This window comes from Podarcis bocagei (genome assembly GCF_964188305.1).
Source record: "Podarcis bocagei genome assembly, chromosome: 5".
NCBI lineage: Eukaryota > Metazoa > Chordata > Lepidosauria > Squamata > Lacertidae > Podarcis > Podarcis bocagei.
The window spans coordinates 4754854-4773063 of NC_138129.1; the positions used below are offsets into that span (position 1 = coordinate 4754854).

Sequence of the window (18210 nt, forward strand, 5' to 3'; positions counted from 1 at the left end):
GCCGCCAGGTAGGGTCTCATCCTGCATACCAGATGGAGCTGGTAGACAGCTGCCCTGGACACAATAGTAACCTGCGCCTCCATGGACAGCTGTGAGTCCAGAATGACTCCCAGGCTGCGCACCTGGTCCTTCAGGGGCACAGTTAACCCATTCAGGACCAGGGAGTTCTCCACACCTGCCCGCCCCCTGTCCCCCCAGAACAGTACTTCTGTCTTGTCAGGATTCAACCTCAATCTGTTAGCCGCCATCCATCCTCCAACCGCCTCCAGATATTAGCAGCAAGCCTGGGAAGTGTGTCTGGATGCCCTCAGCTGCCCAGATGGCAAGACCCACCCCCTTTAGCCTTGCTAATGTGTTCCGAAGCAAAGCAGAGTAAGACGTTGTGCATCTGCTGTGGACTGAATATATTCAGCTGCAGGTTGACCTTTGGAGGGAAAAAAATGAGGAGGACAGAATGGAGTTTCCTGGAAGAGGGTTTGGCTGGCCAGCTGCTCCTGTTCAGGGTTCCACCCCACACTGCTGCAAATTCCACTTGCACTGGGCCGGCTGGCTGAAGTCTGTCACCTGACGTTCCTCTGCTTCATTGCAACACATGGCAGAACCAGTGCTTCTCTAATCTGAGCCGCCTCCACCCCTGACGTCATCCAGGTGCACTGACCTGGTTCTCTCTTCTGCCACCTGAGTTTCGCTTCCTAGTCAGCTGATGCCCTGGCCCTTGTTATAAAGTCGAAGGCAGGCTGGGAGCGCGCAAGCCAAGAGCAGAATTCTTGCCAGAGGCAGCCGACAGGTAAGAGCGCAGATCTGTTTTGTGTGTGGAAGGGGGAAGGGAGAGCCAAGGCATCCATCTGGATAAAATCTATGCTCTCACCTTGGATTGTAAAACCTAGGCGCAGTTTGGAAACACTTCTAAAGCTGCTCTGCATCTGCCACCCTGAATTTGCAAAGAGGGTGGTTTTCCTTGCTGCTCTCCAGATTTTGCTGGACTCCAGTTCCCATCCTGGTCAAAGGGCAGGGACTGTACATTTGGGAGAGCCACTGATTCCCTGCTCCGGACGCTGCTTGTGGTTGCTGTTAATTAGCCACCTGTTAGTTATTAAGCGCTCTCTTTCCAGCATTTTGTGTTCTCCTGGACTCCCTCACCAGGGACTTTCTCCTTGCAGTCCCAGGATGTTCAACTTTTACGAACTTCTGTTAGAAGCTGATTTTACAAACCAGCAAGGCGGCTGCCGATGTCCTGACCGTATTTAGTGAATTTCTTAAAGTTATTTTGGAGGAGGATTCTTGAGGACAAAAGAGGGGTTTGACACTACTGTCTTAAAACCCTTTCGTGACATTTTGTTACGTAAGATCAAGGAGTTTACGCACAAATATATGGAAATGGTTCTCATCTTGGCAGTCATTAAGAAATGAATTAAGAAATGAATAATCTGCTCTAAGTGGATTGGATGTTGATATGAGAGTCGGCATTATTTGTGTATTAGAGTAGACCCACTGATATTAATAAACCTAAGTTACCCATCGCCGTTTTCTTCAACTCTGAGTAGGAGTAGCATTGAATACTCATTGATTTTAAAGTGTTCCATTTTTATAATGTGTTGGAATATTAAGCTGCAGGACTATGTACGACAACAGAAGATATTTGGAATTATTGCAGATGCGATAAATTTGTTTACATTGTATTCTTAAAGCATTATTATTGATTTCCAGTATATAACAATTACAAGAGAGAGAGAGAGAAAGGTGTAAAAACAAAATCCCAAAGCAATTCTTGTACTTAAGAAAACGAGAAAACTTTATCACAAATCAGAAGAAAAGAGCTATGTGGTTGGGAGGCAGAGTGCTATGTAAACTGGGGTCAGAGGTCATGGTAATCCTCATAGTTTACCTTTCCGCCGGAGCGGTACCTATTTATCTACTTGCACTTTGACGTGCTTTCGAACTGCTAGGTTGGCAGGAGCAGGGACCGAGCAATGGGAGCTCACCCCATCATGGGAATTCGAACCGGTTTAACCCACAGCGCCACCCGCGTCCCAGTACATTAATAGTGAAATACAATTAAGAAGAAGTATATTTTTGGGGCCCCCCCAAGAGAGTGGGGACCTAAGTTATAGCTTGTTTAGCTTATACGTAAATCCGGCACTGGATATTCCCTCTTTGCCCAGGTTGTTGCAATGATGGCATCCTGCTGGCTGGAGGGGCAGTGCTGGTGCCACCCGTGGAGAACTGCCAGGCTGCAAATCAAGTTCTACCAAGAGCTAATTTTAAAACCGCCCACCCCTGTGGCACACATGCCAAATGGAGAAATGCAATCATTGCATTGTCCCGGAAAATCCTGCGTTTCCCTATGACTAACTTTTTACGATCCGGTGATCACTCCTGTGGGTGATGCAAGTAACCTGTGATCCTGCCTCCCATGGCATCAATTAGCCAGGCACGATAGCACCTATCAAGTCATCGTCATGGGACAATCTTTTTCAAGTGATTGAGCAACTGCATTGCATAGTTTCCAACCGTTTTTTAGAAAATAGCTGCCGCATTAATCTGTTAAGACAATTAGATGAATCTGTTAAAGGAACTTCTAGCCAGCGACAAGTGTCACCAGGTACCTTCGGGTGAAGGGCTGGCGATAAATTTTATAATGATAATTATCCTGATTCATAGAATGGCAGTGGTTGGTTTGCTTTTAACCCTTGTGTGTGTGTCCAAGTTCTTTTTAAAACCTGTGGATCAAACTATCAGGTGTAAATTTATTCAAATCTGATTGCATATGGCTACTCAATTAATATACAGTCATATTACAGCTGCTTCAGCTTGCATTTTTTTGGGTTGCGGACCGCTGAAACCGCCGAAACCTGCAGGTACTGGAATGGGTTACTTCCGGGTTTCGGCAGCCGCACATGCGCAGAAGCACTAAATCACTCTTTGCACATGCGCAGAAGCGCCAAATTGCAATCCATGCGTGCATCCCACATGGATCACGTTCGCAACCCAAGCATCCACTGTGTTTTTTAAATAAAAAAAATGGTGACTGTTCCCCCCACAAAGTGACAGTACCTCCCCAAAAGTAGAACATTGAGGAAACACTGATGTTCTCCTGCGTATTCAGGGACCCAGAGCTGTAGCCTCACCTTGGCATCTTCCTCTGTGTGCTTCTCCCCCCAGAAAGAAGCAGCAAATATGGCGACGTTGTACCCATCTCTCGAGGACATGAAAGTGGACCATGTTCTGAAGGTGAGAGACCGGTTCTTCCCTTGGGCTTCCTGTAGCCCTTCCTTTTGTTTTTGTTTTTATTATGTGTTTGGTGTTTTTATTTTGCATTTCTATGCTGTAAACCACCCAGAGATCCCTGGATGAAGGGCGGCAAAACAAACAAACAAACAAACAAAAAAATCACACCAGGCGGACATCACTTCTGTTGCCTTTTCGCCACATCTGCCTTATTGCAGGGCAGATTCGAGGGTAAACCGTACGTGGAACGAGTCTGCCCCTGCAGCTTGATGGAGGTAGAAACTGTCTCTCATGTCTTGTTACGCTGCCGTTTCTACGGGGATATACGCTCAATATTTACCACTCCTGTTATACAAAAAATCTCCAAATGGGTCAGAACTTCAATGTCTAAAACTCCTGGTAGAGGACAAGGATCCAGAGATCACGCTAAGGGTGGCCAGATTCTGTGCGACTGCCATAAAACTCAGGGAACAAGCTGTACTACCAAAATGACTAAGGTTTTAAATGACCATTTTAGGTTATATTTTAATGATCAAGATTTAATATATATTTTTAACTGCCGCTATATCTGAATTGTCTCTGTTATACCCAGTTGCAATTCAATGTATTCCTGTTGTGTTTTATGATTTTCCTGATATTGTAAGTGAGCCGGAACTGGTCTGTGACCGTAATAATAAAATTCATTCACGCCTTTTCGCCACCCACTGAAGACCTTCCCTTTCCAACAAGCCTTTTAAATGCAGGTCTTGACACTGTTGTTCCTATGAACGAGGTTGTTCTTAATTGCTTTTGTCTTTAATTGGCCAATTGCTTTGAGGTGTTTCCTAGGAAAGGATTCCTTTATGGAAGCATATAAACAGCATGCACACGGGACCTTCATGCGTCGGCTCAGTCCTGGTTCAAATCGCGCCTCCCTGAAAGCAGGAGCTTTTGAAGACCCTGGAGATGCCAAGCTAATCAGTTGCCCTTCTTGCCTCCACAGGCCCAGGCAGACGCAGCCCCCAAGGTGCCAGCCTCCATCCCTGCTCCGCTCCCTGTCCTCGTTGTGCCATCAGCTCCTCCAGCTTCTCCCGCAGAGAAGGCTGAGCCACCCAAGCCAGCAGGTAACGCAATCCAGAGGTGGCAAAAAGCCTTCGGTGGCACCAAAGGTTCGCAATGCAAGCTTCAACAGTGTCATGTAGCTTTGTGGCCCTGATATCTACGGGGCTGCCTCTCCTGGTCTGCCCTGCAGAGGACCCTAAGGTCCATGAATAATCATAGTTTAGAGGCCCTAAGGAAGTCAGATTATCCTCCACCAGGGCCAGGGCCTTTTCAGTGGTGGCTCCGACCTGGTGGAATGCTCTGTCCCATGAGACTAGGGCCCTGCAGGATTTAACCTCCTTCCGCAGGGCCTGTAAGGCAGAGCTATTCCACCTGGCCTTTAATTTGAATTCAGCCTGATCTTTTATTTCCCTTCTCTTCCCTCCCCCTCCCCTTTTTATGAAGATCATCTGCTCTGAGACCCCACAGCTAATTCTCCCCTGGTCTCCTCACTGGCCCAAGTAGGACCAATTCAGCCAGCTAGCCCTGGGGATTATCTAATTGATTTTTTTAATTTTTATTGCTATTCATGTTTTTATACTGCATTTTATGCTGCTTTTATAATTAAGTGTTTTAAATTTGTTGTTAGCTGCCCTTGAGCCCGGTTTTTGAACCAGGAAGGGTGGGGTATAAATAAAAAATTATAAATAAAAATAATATTATTATTATGTAGAGAGAGATTGTAGAGTTGGAGAAGGTTCAGAAAACAGGATGGACCTCTAAGAAGAACGGTTGCAGCGTCTGGGAGTTTTTAGCTTACAGAAAAGGCGAGGAAGAGGAGACATGATAGAAGGTTTACAAAATCATGCAGGACATGGAGAAAGAGGAGAGAGAGGAAAGCTTTCCTTCCTCTCTCGTAACGCTAGAATTCATGAGAAGCTGAACGCTGGAAGATTCAGGGCCGATAAAAGAAACCCACACTGCACAGAATCGAACTATGGACCTCACTGTCACAGGAGGCGGTGATTAGATGGAGGGCTAGCCCTTATTGTAAACATGTGCAAACACATCATGAGATCTAGAGACTTGATTTTTGTGTTTTGTTTTGCATTCTCCGCAGCTTATGCTCTGAATTCACTTCTCCCTCTTTCTTTCCTCTCCAGCCCTGCCAGTTTTGTACCCGAACCTCACAGACTTAAATGATTACATGGGCCTCTCCCTCTCCAGTGAGGAGGTCCAAAAGAATCTGGGACTTGCCCCGGCAGGCGGAAACGTAAGCATTTCTGAGGGTCATCTGCAACACCTTTTCCCCTTCACTTGTCAGTTGCATTTGCAGAATCCCTGCACGCAGGGACATTCTGCCAGGACTCTAACTCTGGGGTGGAGAACCTTTTCCACCAAAGGGCCACATCCCCCTCCGTGTAACCTTGCCAGGGCCACATGCCAAGGGATGGTGGGACCAGAGTCAAAAGTGAGTGGAGCAATGAATGGGAAACATAGCAGTATAGCATAGTGGTTAGAGTGTTGAGCTAGGACCAGGGAGACCTGGGTTCAAATCCCTGCTCCATCCTGAAACTCATTGGGTGACCTTTAACGCGGCCTCAGATCCTGGTGGTTCCTTGATTTCCCACCATGACATTATCAGTCAGTCGGAGGAAGACAGAAATCTGCCTTCTGCTGAGTCTTGACTGCTGGTCCACTTAGCTCAGTATTGTCTACTCTGACTGGCAGGGCTCTCCAGGTTTTCAGAGATCCCCAACCCTATGGAGAGATGCTGGGAATTAAACAAGGGCCTTTCTGCATGCAAAGCGGGTGTTCTAACCACTGAGTCATGCTGCTTTTCTAGGAATGCAAATTTGTACAGTGACCCAGTGGAAGGCTTTTCTGGAACTAGGATAGCCAGGTCAGGAGCATCCCAGGCCCTGGGATTTCGGTGACCTAGAAGTGACCTTTGGTGATTCTCCTGCGCTACCTCCCAGCGCCGAGCCTTGGAGACGGAGGTTAATTGGGAGATGGGAGAAGGATAGACGCCCGAGCTAAAGCTTGCAGGCTTCACACATCTTCTTAATATTAATTTTAAAATCTCAAGGTGCTCTCATCCACATTGATATTCAAACCCTCCCCCTGCCACCTGGAGGCGGGCACGCCAACCTGGAGATTTCAGGTCAGCCCTGGACTTCAGGAAACTTTATCAGGAATGTCCCTACCACTTAGGACAAGCTTCTTCAACCTCGGCCCTCCAGATGTTTTTGGCCTACAACTCCCATGATCCCTAGCTAGCAGGTCCAGTGGTCAGGGATGCTGGAAATTGTAGTCTCAAAACATCTGGAGGGCCGAGGTTGAGGAAGCCTGGCTTAGGATAATGTGGAGCATGAACCAGCCTCATTATCCAGTCTGAGCCTGGGTGTAAATTAAATTGACTGTTCCACAACTTGGGTTCTTTGGCAGGCTGTGACCCCGGCGCCCTCCGCAGCAGGCTTGGTGGTTGCCCCTGTGACGGGAAGCGACCTGGGGATTCGTCGGGCGGAGATCAAGCCCGGCTTGAGGGAGGTTCACCTCTGCAAGGACGAGCGCGGGAAGACGGGACTGAAGCTGAGGAACATTGATAAGGTGAGTTCTGAGGTTAGGACTTTCCAAGGCAGGAAGAGCTAGAGAGTGGGAATGGACGAAGCCCATCTAATCCAGCCTTGCAGTTTTTACAGTGGCCGTGTTTGGGTCAGCGTTGTTTGTTGTTGTTTAGTCATTTCGTCGTGTCCGACTCTTCGTGACCCCCTGGACCAGAGCACGCCAGGCACTCCTGTCTTCCACTGCCTCCCGCAGATTGGTCAAACTCATGCTTGTAGCTTCGAGAACACTGTCCCACCATCTCGTCCTCTGTCGTCCCCTTTTCCTTGTGCCCTCCATCTTTCCCGACATCAGGGTCTTTTCCAGGGAGTCTTTTCTTCTCATGAGGTGGCCAAAGTCTTGGAGCCTCAGCTTCAGGATCTGTCCTTCCAGTGAGCACTCAGGGCTGATTTCCTTCAGAATGGAGAGGTTTGATCTTCTTGCAGTCCATGGGACTCTCAAGTGTCTCCTCCAGCACCAGAATTCAAAAGCATCATTTCTTCGGCGATCAGCCTTCTTTATGGTCCAGCTCTCACTTCCATACATCACTACTGGGAAAACCATAGCTTTAACTATATGGACCTTTGTCGGCAAGGTGATGTCTCTGCTTTTTAAGATGCTGTCTAGGTTTGGCATTGCTTTTCTCCCAAGAAGCAGGCGTCTTTTAATTTCGTGGCTGCTGTCACCATCTGCAGTGATCATGGAGCCCAGGAAAGTAAAATCTCTCACTGCCTCCATTTCTTCCCCTTCTATTTGCCAGGAGGTGATGGGACCAGTGGCCATGGCCTTCATTTTATTGATGTTGAGCTTCAGACCATATTTTGCGAGCGCAAAAAATGGTCTGAAGCTCAACATAAAAAAACCTAAGATCATAAGGGTGAGCATTGTACCCTTGTTTTTTCTGCTTTGTTTCCCATCTGCCCCAGCCAACGCTGTAGTTTGCAACTGCTGGAGGGCACCAGGTTGGGGAACGCCAGTCTAGAGATTATTGGGAACCCCTCCCCAACAGGTCACAAAGGCAATAGCATCTGTTATTCAGAGTCGTGGGACCAGGTGCAAAAGAAGACAGGAGGGGGCTCTTGCACCTTTAATAGTTTTGTAGAAGATATACTTTCAGCGGATATAGCTTGCAGGACACAACTATTAAAGGTGCAGGAGCCCTGGTCCTGTTGAACTGACCACTCCATTTTACATGCATGATGCCTCTGGATTTCGAAGGTTAAGGCCAACAGACTTTAGTAGACTTGTCCTCTGTGCACTTATTTAATCTCCTTTGACAGACATCTACACAAGCGGTAGAAACCTTAGAATGAATTCAGTGTATTTGGCTTGATTTCAGGGATAGGGATTCTTTGTCCTCTCTCTCTCTCTCTCTCTGATCACAGGAAGGCTGATTTCAGGACTCAGAAAACAAATACCGTAAATGTTTGGGGCGAATACTAAATATTCTGGTTCTTCTTGCAAAATAGCACTGTGACATCCTGTGGGTCTTTTGTCACAAGCATTTAGCACTAGTTGGGCTGTTCGGTCTCTGATAACAACTATTTGAACACCTGGTTACTGCAGAACTCTCTGGGGTGTGAAGTTTTAGGGCAGCCATAGTAGATTCTATTATGAGCCCTGCTTACATTTTTGGGGTGAAGAGTTACATTAGGATTATTTATGTATTTATTTCAAAAAAAATTATGTACCTGAAGTGTATGTAACCTGAAGTGTATGTAACCTGAGGTACCACCGTATAGTGGTACCTTGGGTTACATATGCTTCAGGTTACAGACTCCGCTAACCCAGAAATAGTACCTCAGGTTAAGAACTTTGCTTCAGGATGAGAACAGAAATTGCGTGGTGGCAGTGGGAGGCCCCATTAGCTAAAGTGGTACCTCAGGTTAAGAACAGTTTCAGGTTAAGAACGGACCTCCAGAATGAATTAAGTTCTTAACATGAGGTACCACTGTACACTGGTATTAGTTCACCTGTCTTCCCAAGTGATGTGTAAATTTTTTGGGAGACACCGTTGATGGAATCTTTCGAGGAGTTGGAGATGGCGTTTATAAGTGGTCCATGTTTATGTCAGGAAAAAGCAGCAATGCGAGAGCGAGCTGCAGCTGCCTGGAATGCAAAACAGGATGTTGATGTTTGGGACTGTACTATTGGAACAAAGGGGCAGTCTATTCACTGTACTGAGCACCGGATGTTAGCTCAGAGTGTCATCTGACCTGTACTGGAAGTACAGGGGTGGAGTTTTCTCTCTCTACTGTTGGAGTCTGGAGAGTTCAGACACGTTTCTCTGTACTGCTGCAATGACAGAAATAAAGACATGTAAATAGATTTCTGTCTGTCTCTTTCCCCCTCCCTGAGGGAAGCAGGGAGGAGGGAGGAGAGGTGTGTCCCTCTCACGCTGAGTGGGATCGCCGATTGTGACCTTGCCTGTAACCTGCCGGGAGACGCAGACGGGGAGGTCAACCAGGATCTCAAGCCGAATGCCTGGAGAATGGCCAGTGACCTCTGACTGCGGCCTGAGAATCTGACAGTTTATGATGCCAATCAGCCGAGCTATTGGGTGCCCAGGCCATCAACTCCCTCCCCATCTGAGAGGTGTGGGACTGGCTTCCTCGAAATCCCATCTCACCTGCTGTCCAGGGACGCCTGCCCCTGGGCTCTAGGCGGACGTGGCTCTTTCCTTGCTGGTCTCCTTTTAGAAATCAAGTATGTCGGTTTTCACCAGCCCAATGTCTTCTGCAGGGCTTGTTTGTGCAGCTGGTCAAGGCTAACTCCCCGGCTTCTCTGGTGGGCCTGCGCTTTGGAGATCAGATCCTGCAGATCGACGGGAAGGATTGCGCAGGCTGGAACACGGACAAGGCTAAGCGGGCGCTGAAGAAGGCCTCTCCGGAGAAAATCGTCATGGTGGTCCGGGACAGGTGAGAAGCAGGAAGTGGCTGCGGTTATCTGAGTCATTTTATCACCCTGAAGGGCTGCTGTTATGTACTGAGTTGAGTAGGATTCAGAATGCAGCAGTCTGATTGGTCCACAGGAGCCACCCGATCCAGCTCCAGGTGGAAGTGAATCTGCAACCTGATTGGCCTACAGGAGAATCCCGGAATTAGCCAATCACGTGGGGCCGCTTGTGTAAATAATGTATATAAAGCAGACATTCTGGGGGAACTTCCATTCCTCCTCACCACTAGGAGCTGAATAAGGAGCATGAAATCCACTCTCGACTCAGAATAGATTTCAGCTGCATTTCCTAAGAACCCTAGAACTACCTGCAATATTAAGGATGCCTCATAAAATGCAAGTGGCAGGCTCTTCTCCTCTGCTTGCCTTTTCAGGAATACTGTACTTTTCCATCTATGAGATGAGGGTTTTTAATTAAAAAATTAGCTTTAAAATTATCCCTTGTCTTATACAAGGGTAGTGCAGAGCAGGGTTGTGTGATTGGTTGCAGCGGCGAGCGGAAGATTCTCAGATGTGATATTGCGGGTGTTTGGTGGCTGTGAGAAGGGCTGCAGGCAGCTAGACTGGGGACTGGGAGCGGCCGCCGGGACCACATAACACCGGTCCTGAGAGATCTGCATTGGCTCCCAGTACGTTTCCAAGCACAATTCAAAGTGTTGGTGCTGATCTTTAAAGCCCTAAACGGCCTCGGTCCAGTATATCTGAAGGAGCGTCTCCACCCCCATCGTTCAGCCCAGACACTGAAGTCCAGCGCCGAGGGCCTTCTGGCGGTTCCCTCTGTTATTGCGAGAAGTGAGGTTACAGGGAACCAGACAGAGGGCCTTCTCGGTGGTGGCGCCCGCACTGTGGAACGCCCTCCCTTCAGATGTGAAGGAAATAAGCAGCTATCTTATCTTTAAGAGACATCTGAAGGCAGCCCTGTTCAGGGAAGTTTTTAATATTTCATGCTGTATTGTTTTTAACACTGAATTGGGAGCCTCACAGAGTGCCTGCGTGGGGTATACCGTATTTTTCGCTCCATTGGATGCACCGGACCATAGGAGGGGGAGAACAGGGGAATTTTTTTTTCTTGTTCTCCTCCTCTAAAACAAGGTGCGTTCAAGGTACATTCACCAGAGCTTGTGGGGCTGGCGGTGGGGCGAAGCGCTGCTTTCCCCCACCGCCAGCCTCAAAGATCCCTGAAGCCTTTGGAGTGCAGCGCCCCGCTGCCCTGCAGAGGTTTGCGCGCAGCCGTCCCCAAGCTAGAGCAGCGAGACGGAGCCCTCCGTCTCACTGTTCTGGCTTGGGAACAGCCTTGCTAGCTACTGCAGGACAGCGGGGTGAAGGCACCCCGCTGCCCTGGAGAGGTTTTCGCGCAGCCGTCCCCAAGCTAGAGCAGCGAGACGGAGCGCTCTGCAATGCTCCGTCTTCCTGTTCTGGCTTTGGGCTTAGCGGCGCAGCCTGCATTCACTCTGTAGGACGCACACACATTTCCCCTTAATTTCTGGAGGGGAAAATGTGCGTCCTATAGAACGAAAAATATGGTAAATAATAAATTATTGTTATTATGTTATTATTATTATTATTTATGATGTGATACGCTATTACATTACTTTAACATTATAATCTTTGCTCGGTAGGCCTTTCCAGCGCACAGTGACAATGCACAAGGACAGCATGGGCCATGTGGGCTTCATCGTCAAGAAAGGGCAAGTCAACTCGCTTGCCAAAGGCAGCTCTGCGGCTCGGAATGGGCTCCTCATCAACCATTACATCTGTGAGGTGAACGGGCAGAATGTCATTGGCCTGAGGGTAAGGACTCTTGTGTGAAAGGGGCAGTGGAGCAAAGGGTGCTGCGGAGAGCTCTGTGGAGCCACGCAAGTTGTGGGCTGTGCTCAAATCCTTAAAAGCTGGAAACTTGCTTTTAAAAAAACAAAACACAACTCAAACAAAAAATCCAAGCTGTCTTCTGCACCCAGTCCCCAAATCCAGATGTAGCCATGCCCATTCCTCTCAGTGCTCTCCTGTGACTCCGTCGATATTATGACGTTTATTTGCAAGTCCTCTGTTATGCGCAGCATCTAGCATTCTTTGGGCACATCTACAGGTCCACACCTGCCTGGTTTCGTTTGGAACTAATGGGTCAGAGGAGGGGTTGGAGGAGAGATTTCAAGAGCAGGGAGAAAGTGGTGGCTGGCATAAAATAGTCCCTTTTCTGGGGGGTGTCCAGGCATGTGGGGCAGTGAGAAAGAGGGGGTCCATTTAGGGTAAGCAAAGGAAATCTCTGGCACGGGTTCCAGTCTGCCTCGCAAAGCTTTCCACACCCCAGCCACACTTAGAGCAGAGCTTTCCAAACTTTTCACATTGGTGGCGCACTTTTGAGACATGCATCATTTTGTGACACAGTACCGTATTTTTTTGCACCACAACACTCACTTTTTTCCTCCTAGAAAGTAAGGGGAAATGTCTGTGCGTGTTATGGAGGGAATGCCTATGGGTGGCGGGGGGGGGGGGATCTGCTGCAGTCGTGAGCAGAGGATCCATGGTTCCCCTTCCTTCCCTCCTCCGAGGCTCGCTTTGAAACAGCAAAGCGGGAGAAGAGCCACTGAGTGGGGAGGAGAGAGGGACAGAGAGCCTGCTTGCTTTAAAGGAGCAAAGCGGGAGAGGAGAGGAGCCTTCTCCTCTTATACCCCTCTTCTGCATTATTAACAGCATCCTTCTCCACCCACCCCATGCATGCTCTTTGTCCCTTGAGTGCTTTTCCTTCCCTCCCCACTTAAAATGTGGTTACAAAGCACGGATCCACATGGATCCTCAGGATTTTGCACTGGGTCACCCCAAATTCACCATCAGATCACATAGCATGTCCATGGCTACATCTTGCACCAAAAAAATAACGCACCCACTGTTGCCTGGGGCCGCAGTGGTGCAAAAACGTGGTTACAAAGCATGGATCCACAGGATTTTTGCATTGGGCTACTCCAAACTCACTGTCAGATCACATGTCTGTGGCCACAGCATGAACCACAAAAATCATACATCCACTGTTTCGTTTAGAATATTTTTTCCTTGTTTTCCTCCTCTAAAAACTACGTGCGTGTTATGGTCAGGTGCGTGTTATAGAGCGAAAAATACAGTAATTCAGTTTTGCATCATTTCATGACACAGTCATTCAGTTTTACTATCAAACTGGGGGTTAAACTAACCTCTTTCCAGCCCCAGGAAAAGCGCAGAGAGAGTTTGTGCGGTGTAGCTACACACTGCAGCCGACACACTAACGTGTCACGACACACAGTTTGGAAAGCTCTGATGTGGGGTGTGCTGCCAATTCTTCCCTTTGACGTCGGGTCACCCGACATTATGGTGACATCGGGTGATTGACAGACGGGCAGGCTGAGCCTTCCCGCTTGTCAAAAGTGGCCTCTGGGAGATCATGGGGAGAGAGAGAGATGGGAATCTGGCCCACCAGCTAGATCCTGTCCCCCACCCCAGATTTAAAGGACTTGGGAACATTCTGGATGGGCAAGGCTTAGTGGAGTTTGGGTGGCACAGGACAGAACATACTGGGATATGAGGGGAGAAAGGTAAAAGGGAGGGGGGCAAGCACGGATAGCTCAGTGGGTAGAGCGTGAGACTCTGACTCTCAGGGTTGTGGGTTTGAGCCCCACTTTGGGCAAAAAAGATCCCTGCATCGCAGGGGGTTGGACTAGATGACCCTTGTGGTCCTTTCCAACTTTCCAATTCAAGATCCTCCTTCAAATAATGTTGGGATCTCCTGGCTTTCCTCTCTTTCCCCCAGGCAGCTGTCAGGGGCCTCAGACAACAGGGTGGCACAAGAAAAAATGTCATTTTTAAATGGGTACAGGAAGGGGGGGCTCCCTTGTGCAATTCAGTAAAGTGGCAGCTCGCCCCATCTTTGTTTTTTCAATTTTTTAAAATTGATTTTCTAAATTTATTTAAACAAACAAACATACATCTTAATTGTACTTAATCCAATCTTAGTAACATTGTTAAGTGACTTCCTCAAATCCCCCTGGCTGGATTTCAGTGTATATCATTGTAACAGTTTTCCAAATTTTCTCATAAAATTAACTTAATCACTTAACATCTTTCTTTCTTTTCATTTTAACTTTAAACATGTTATTCTCTAACATTACATATTTAAATCCCAAACCTATCTGGTATTTGCAAGTTTTTCCCAATTAAGTTATCTTAACATACCGGTACTTAACTAAGTAGTCTTTGAATTTCCTCCATTCCTCCTGGTACTCCTCCTCCTCCTGATTGCAGACTCTTCCAGTCAGGTCGGCTAGCTCCAAAAAGTCCATCATCTTCATCTGCCATTCCTCCACTGTTGGGACTTCTTGTGTTTTCCAGTTCTTAGCTAACAAAGTTCTAGCTGCAGTTGTGGCATACAAAAACAGTCTAACATCTTTCTTGGGCAATTCCAAACCTGTTATTCCATCTCTGAGCAACCTTCTTCTTGAACTCTTCCTTCTCAAGGACAAGGAGATCACAGAGGTCCTCACCAACGCCGGCAACATCATCACTCTGACCATTGTCCCTGCCGTGATCTACGAACACATGGTCAAAAAGTGAGTGGCCTGGAGATGGGTGGTGGTGGTGGGCAGAAGGGCTAGCTGAGAAATGGCCACCCAATCCGTAGCTCACCCCAGCTGGGAACTCGCTGCCACAGAGATGAAGAAGCTGTGGCTTTAGATCTTGAGAACATCAGAAGGGTTTGCTGGACGAGACCCATCAAGTCCAGTATTCTGTTCTCACAGTGGCCAACCCAATACCTTTGGGAAACTAGGAAGCAGGACATGCGCACAAGAGCATCTTTCTCTTCCTGTGGTTTCCCAGCCACTGGCATTCAGAAGTGTTGCTGCCTCTGTCTGTGGAGTCCGAGCCGAGCCATAATGGCTAGTAGCAACCAATAGCCCTCTCCCCCTCCATGAACTTGCCCAACCCTCTTTTAAAGCCATCCAAATAGGTGGCTACCTCTTGTGGGTGGGAGTTCCATAGTCTAATCATGCACCGCATGAAGAATTACTTTATCTGCTCTGAATGTTCTGGGACATTGTTGGAGTCCAAGCTTCCATCATCTCTGAACGTTGGCCACCATGGCTGGGATTTGATGTGAGTTGGAGTCCAGCAACCTCCAGGGGGCCACATATTCCCCCAGCCCTGTGCTAGACAAGTCACATAAGCTCCCGGTCTCTGTTGTCCACCTTGAACATATATGTAAGAACGCAAGGAGAGCCCAGATCAAGGGTCAATGTAGCCCAGCATCCTGTTCCTTTGGAAAGTCCAGAAGCAGGGCATGAAGGCAACACTCAGATTGCCTCTGAACCTGGAGGCTACCTTTATATAGAATGGCTGAAGGGCCCAACCACCATGAATTTGTCTGTTCTTCTTTTAAGAGTCACCTAATGGCTAGGGACACGGGTGGCGCTGTGGGGCTTGCTGATCAGAAGGTCGGCAGTTCGAATCCCCGCGACGGGGTGAGCTCCCGTTGCTCGGTCCCTGCTCCTGCCAACCTAGCAGTTTGAAAGCACGTCAAAGTGCAAGTAGATAAATAGGTACCGCTCTGGCAGGAAGGTAAACAGTGTTTCCGTGCGCTGCTCTGGTTCGCCAGAAGCGGCTTAGTCATGCTGGCCACAGGACCCGGAAGATGTACGCAGGCTTCCTCGGCTAATAAAGCGAGATGAGCGCCACAACCCCAGAGTCGGCCACGACTGGACCTAACGGTCAGGGGTCCCTTTACCTTTAAGGTCATGGCAGGCACCATATCAGTGGCAGGAAGCAATGCAATCTAATAATGAGTTATGAAAAATAATACTTCCTTCTGGCTCTCCCATCGCTAGTCAGTTTAACTAAGTGACTTTAACTTCTAGTATTACTCAGGTGGGAGAGGAGGAAAAAACTTTTGTGGCCTTAGCTGTACAGCTGAATTTTGCAGAGAGTATTTTGACCTCTTTTAAAGGGCTCTTGCAACACCCAGGCTGATTCCTGTTCCTTCTGTCTCCTAAGGCTTTCGAGTGGGCTGGCGAAATCTTCCATGGACCGTTCAGTTCCTGATGTTTAAAATTGCTCAAGACTTCCCCTCCTTCCACCGTCTCTCTCTTCCGGGATGAAATACACCACAGATGACTCCTCCAGAACCCTTTCAGTCTCACTGGAGAATAATCAAGAGGTGCAGAAAGATAAATCAATTCCTTGAAGCTTTCAGTTATTCTTTAAGGACTGTGAGGTCTCCAGAGATTTGATGGGGACATAGTGGAGTTTATTGCATTCCTGGGTGATTCTTACCTCCATGAGGAAGTGAAGCAGCCAATTCTCTGATCTTCATAGCTTAAATGTAAACCGAAGAAACTCAACCTGCCCTTCTGCTGCCTATTCAGACAACCATATCAGACCTGGGTGCCTTTCTATTTAGCAGAATAGCCAGCCTCAGGCTTGCATAGCTTTAACACCAGAACCACTGTGGTCCATCAACGTGTTCCAAATTTACAAAGCAGACAGCCTGACTCTCTTCGGGAAACACTAGCCTGTGTTAAGTGATGCCAACGGTGCGCTCTTGTTTAAGCATATTGGACATGATTGCAGGGCCACCTCAATCGGTGCCAGAATGAAAGAGTGCCTGCTTTGAAGGCCATGTTGGAAAGAGAGCAGGGATATAAATGCAATAAATGCACTAAAGTCAATACTTCGTAGGGATTCGTGCGTGTACTGGAAATCAAGGTTTGCACAATTAAAGTAGATTAAAGTTCTCTGTTGCAACAAATCCACTTAAGAAGGGACTGGTTGCGATTAACAGAGTGATGGGGCAATGCACTGAAAACAGTGCGAGATGAATGAATGATAAATGGGAATATGTATCCACACGCTGCAAGCAAACCAGGATGAATACTTGTTGTCGTACAGCTTCTCTGCAATCAAAGCAGAACAAATAAAGGCTGGATGTGGTCAAACTTCTGTGTAAGCTTGGGCCAAGCCTGCTGGGATGAACACTCCATGAACAGGCAATCTGAAGATTAAAATCAATCTAGGCAGTGTCTGGCACAACCAGAGCCCCACAGTTCACCCAAGCTAACATACTTTGGATGAATCCTAGGAGTTAGCAGGCCGGTAGCTGGCCAGTGGTCCACCGGTGGATTGCAGTCTTAGTTTCCACCCATCCTTTCTGAGTCCTGGCTGTGTACAGAAGGAGTGCCCCTGTGCTTTTTGCTGCATGTTTGCTGCACGATATTGAGCAATGATAGTTGCTCATGGGCGTAGCTGTCAACTTACAGATTTGAAAATAAGGGACCAGCAGCCTCGAAAATAAGGATTCAGCAGCCAAAATAATGGATTTTGCTTAGCTTATACAGAAATCCAGCACTGATGGAGCCAGGCTGCTTTGGCTGTGACTGACTGTGTTTTGCAGGGGGGTTGGACTAGATCAGTGTTTCCCAACCACTGTTCCGCGGCACACTAGTGTGCCGCGAGATGTTGCCTGGTGTGCCGCGAGATGTTGCCTGGAGGGAGGCGGGTGAGTCGGGCGGCGAGAGGCGGGGCGGCGGCGGCGAGGAGAGGCCGCCCAGCGCGGGGCTCTCGCCGTCTGCCTGCCTGGCTGCCTGCGAGCTCGGCGGGCAGCGCCTCCGTCCGCAGCGCCCGCCTCGCGGCTCTCATTCCCTGCCAAAGCTCACCCAGCCAAAACGCGCTCTCCTTCCTGCCTCGCTTTGCTGCCTCCTCCCCCCCCACCCCCAAACCTTGGAGGTTCCCCGGCAAGGGGGAGGGAAAAAAATTGAAACTTACACTTTCGTGCGTCCCTCCTGGCGTGACGCTGCGCGCTGACATCACGGGGCTGTAATGGTGGTCTGCCTCGAGATTTTTTTCATCAAACAAGTGTGCCTTTGCCCAAAAAAGGTTGGGGAACACTGGACTAGATGATCCTAAGGGTCTACAACTCCCACCAAAGAAGAGGGGCAGACAAAACTGATGAACGACGTCAAGATGGCAAAGCTTACAGGCAGAATTAGAAACCAGGAAGAGGACCTCTTTAATAAAGAATGGGGAAAGTTTATAATTTATTTGAAAAGCTGTTGTAAAGAGTTACATACATTGGTAGGATTGACAGAAAACTTGTAGTAAAAATTTGAACTATGGATGCACAAATGATTTATAAAAAAGAGTTATGAAAGGGATGCAGAGGGGGAAATCACAACATTAAGATGCTGCACTGGTTGGAGGGGATGCTAAGCAGCATGTTGGGGCTGCTGTCGTCCTGGCGCGAGGAGTTCCATTGACCCTTCCCTGCCCAAGAGAGAGGGAGGGAGGGAGACTCTTGCCCACACCGCCTGCGAGCCCGGCATGAGGCGGTTGCGCCGCCGCCACGGCCACTGAAGCACCGCCCTTCTGCGTCCCTCCCCATCCCCTCCT

General features: G+C 48.4%; 1 protein-coding gene across 2 annotated transcripts; it reads left to right on the forward strand.

Moving 5' to 3' along the window:
- The first annotated feature begins 706 nt into the window (after nt 1–706).
- Nucleotides 707–16760, forward strand: SDCBP2 (syndecan binding protein 2). 2 transcript variants are annotated; one of them, XM_081196622.1, is made up of 9 exons: nt 707–787; nt 3163–3231; nt 4211–4331; nt 5412–5521; nt 6697–6858; nt 9595–9770; nt 11427–11598; nt 14290–14381; nt 15820–16760. In XM_081196622.1, exons 2-9 carry the CDS (start codon nt 3178–3180, stop codon nt 15872–15874), a joined length of 942 nt encoding a protein of 313 aa, XP_081052748.1. In that variant the 5' UTR covers nt 707–787; nt 3163–3177; the 3' UTR covers nt 15875–16760. The 2 variants fall into 2 exon arrangements, with proteins under 2 accessions (XP_081052748.1, XP_081052749.1); XM_081196623.1 differs by having other exon boundaries at nt 771–787; nt 3107–3231.
- Nucleotides 16761–18210: the final 1450 nt, after the last annotated feature.

Bases quoted from the DNA above. Each gene is read 5' to 3' on its own strand.
- SDCBP2 (XM_081196622.1), top strand. From the start codon at position 3,178: ATGGCGACGTTGTACCCATCTCTCGAGGACATGAAAGTGGACCATGTT. The intron at 3,232-4,210 runs GTGAGAGACCGG...TTGCCTCCACAG, and splicing joins AAGTGGACCATGTTCTGAAG to GCCCAGGCAGACGCAGCCCC. The intron at 14,382-15,819 runs GTGAGTGGCCTG...CTGTCTCCTAAG, and splicing joins TACGAACACATGGTCAAAAA to GCTTTCGAGTGGGCTGGCGA.